The sequence below is a fragment of the Toxorhynchites rutilus genome, chromosome 1 (assembly GCF_029784135.1).
Source record: "Toxorhynchites rutilus septentrionalis strain SRP chromosome 1, ASM2978413v1, whole genome shotgun sequence".
Classification (NCBI taxonomy): Eukaryota; Metazoa; Arthropoda; class Insecta; order Diptera; family Culicidae; genus Toxorhynchites; species Toxorhynchites rutilus.
In genome coordinates, this window is record NC_073744.1 from 57,518,605 (window position 1) to 57,520,960 (window position 2,356).

Genomic DNA, 2,356 nt, shown 5'->3' on the forward strand with positions numbered 1-2,356 from the left:
TTTCAATTTTGCAAATATTGCAGTAAGTTCTAATTGTATCAGAAAATTATTGGCGCAGTGAAATCCTAAAACACCTGTGAAGCTGTCATATTAATATGGCCGTTTTTTTAGTTTGAATTAGTTCACATATTTTTTGAAATCCAGAAATAAATCGATTTTTGACTTTCAAAAGTAGTGAAAAACGATCTGCTTGGTGGTATACGAATTCGAGCTCGAGTTACTTTAGATGTCCAATTAGATTGGAATCACTGTATTAATGATCTTTCATTGAATTGTGTGAAATTAATCATAAACAATCTGTTTTCACATTAGCGTGCACGGTTTTTATGTGCATTGAAATGACATTTGTGGTAACAGTCTGGCAGTGAATCGCGAGTGGTTTTGTTTACTTTATCTTGTGCTGTATGCTGATTGCAATATGACGCTAATTGGAAAAGATCGACTTGACCCGCACAACATTGAATCGTTTATAAATGATCACCTTCGAGAGGATCTCAAAACGTACGAGCAACATCTGAATCGCTTAAATGGCGACATTATGGAATATGTCCAGCTCAAGAATATGATAGAAAATCTGCAGGATAACACAAAGGGTGGATTCAAAACTCAAGTAAACATCGGAGGAAATTTCTTCATGAAGGCGAAGGCGGAAAAGGTGGACAAAATTTTGGTTGATATTGGGCTGAAACACTATCTGGAATTTACCTTGGAAGAGGCACTGAAATTTGTAGACATGAAAATCAAAATTCTTACCAAACAGTCCGATGTAATACGCGACCAGAGTGTCCAGACTAGAGCGAATATTAAGCTTGCGCTGCTGGTGATTGGAGACACGAACCAGCTCTATGCCAACGCCGAACGGTGAAATTGTTGCGAAAAAAGTAATACAAAAATTATCGCGCCCTTCTTGATGTAATTCTTTCTTATGTTAATGTATCTTGAGTATATTGTTAACTATAATAAAGTGATTGTTGTACTTTCAATTATTTTGTTTTGATAATTTTATTTCTATATTGATCTTTACGTAATTCCGTTTTGATTCATAGATGTCGGTAGTTGTATATATTTATCTAATCTTCCGCTAGAGGGTCACCGTTTTGTTTTGCGAAATACGAGAATGTCTGTCAGATTTTTTTTTCGGATAGGGTAGAAGTACCTATTATCACAATAGCACCTATTATGGTAATACGAGTGAGTTTTTCATTAGTTTAGAAAACATCTTATTTTTAAAGGCTCTAATATGATTTTTAAACATCAAAAATCTCTTCTTAGTCAATGTTGGTGCTTGATTCCATGTGATACATTGTTGTTTTGTTGAAAAATTTAGTTTGAAGTTAGTGTGTATCATTGATGTTTGCCTCTTAGCATTTTGCTAAAGAATATGCGATCAAAATAATGAGATTCATATGCTGTGAAGTGTCTGTTTTGATGCAAACACAGTGTAGACACATACATTGCAACCATCTTGATGTTGTTATTCGACCAATTTACACGATTTTATCGAAATTAACTTGTATTTTTGTGTTACCGTAATTGGTACAATTTTATGTCTACGTGCCAATTATCACAATATCGAAAGCAGCCCTGTTCCTACTATGGTTGTATGAAATCACTGCAAAGCTGAAAAGTAGAGCTACTATGTTCCTATTATGGTTGTACGTTGTTATGTTATGGTTGTTATGCTATTATGATTGTACCTCACGTTTTCACGCATTGCAAGTGCATATTATAGGGCGTTCAAAAGCTCAATAGTGTAGTGAAATAGCACTATGCATGTCCGACCGAAGCAAATTTGTATGATCCACTCTGTTGAAAATTAAATCTTAGTTGAATGGGTTAATATCCATTGTTCAGTTCCTGTAGAAAATCGAAAACTGCATCACAGCCCTCACGTCTTTCTGATTCTCCTGTCAGCTAGCAGAAATGCCTAGCAACGAGGAGCAGGCAGTTATTTTCAAACCGGGAAGCACTCAACAACAGTCCAATCGAGAGATGAAAGGAATATTCGGTATCCTGTCTATCCGGTCAATATTTGGTATCGGGTCGGATACCGAATATTTAAAAAAAACCATAAATTTCTCAGATAACCGAAGATAACCGGAACTTGTAATGCTTGTTAATTATTTCTTTTTTATTTGTAGTTAATTAAGTGTACTTTCTCTCAGATTATCATCCCTGAAGTTCTATTTTTTTTTTCAATTTTGAATACAAATAATTTATTGATGTTCTTTGCATATCGAAATTATGTGGCACAAAGTCTGTCAGCATTCCAGCCATGGTTATCGTAAGAGAAAGTCAATTAAGAGAATCGATCAAAACAAAAGCAAAAATCAAGCAAAAGTTGCCGAATAATGCA

General features: G+C 34.8%; 1 protein-coding gene across 1 annotated transcript; it reads left to right on the forward strand.

Moving 5' to 3' along the window:
- Positions 1–326: 326 nt before the first annotated feature.
- On the forward strand, positions 327–983 carry LOC129762486 (protein UXT). Its single transcript, XM_055760790.1, has one exon. It carries the CDS (start codon positions 419–421, stop codon positions 863–865), a length of 447 nt encoding a protein of 148 aa, XP_055616765.1. The 5' UTR covers positions 327–418; the 3' UTR covers positions 866–983.
- The last annotated feature ends 1,373 nt before the right edge of the window (positions 984–2,356 follow it).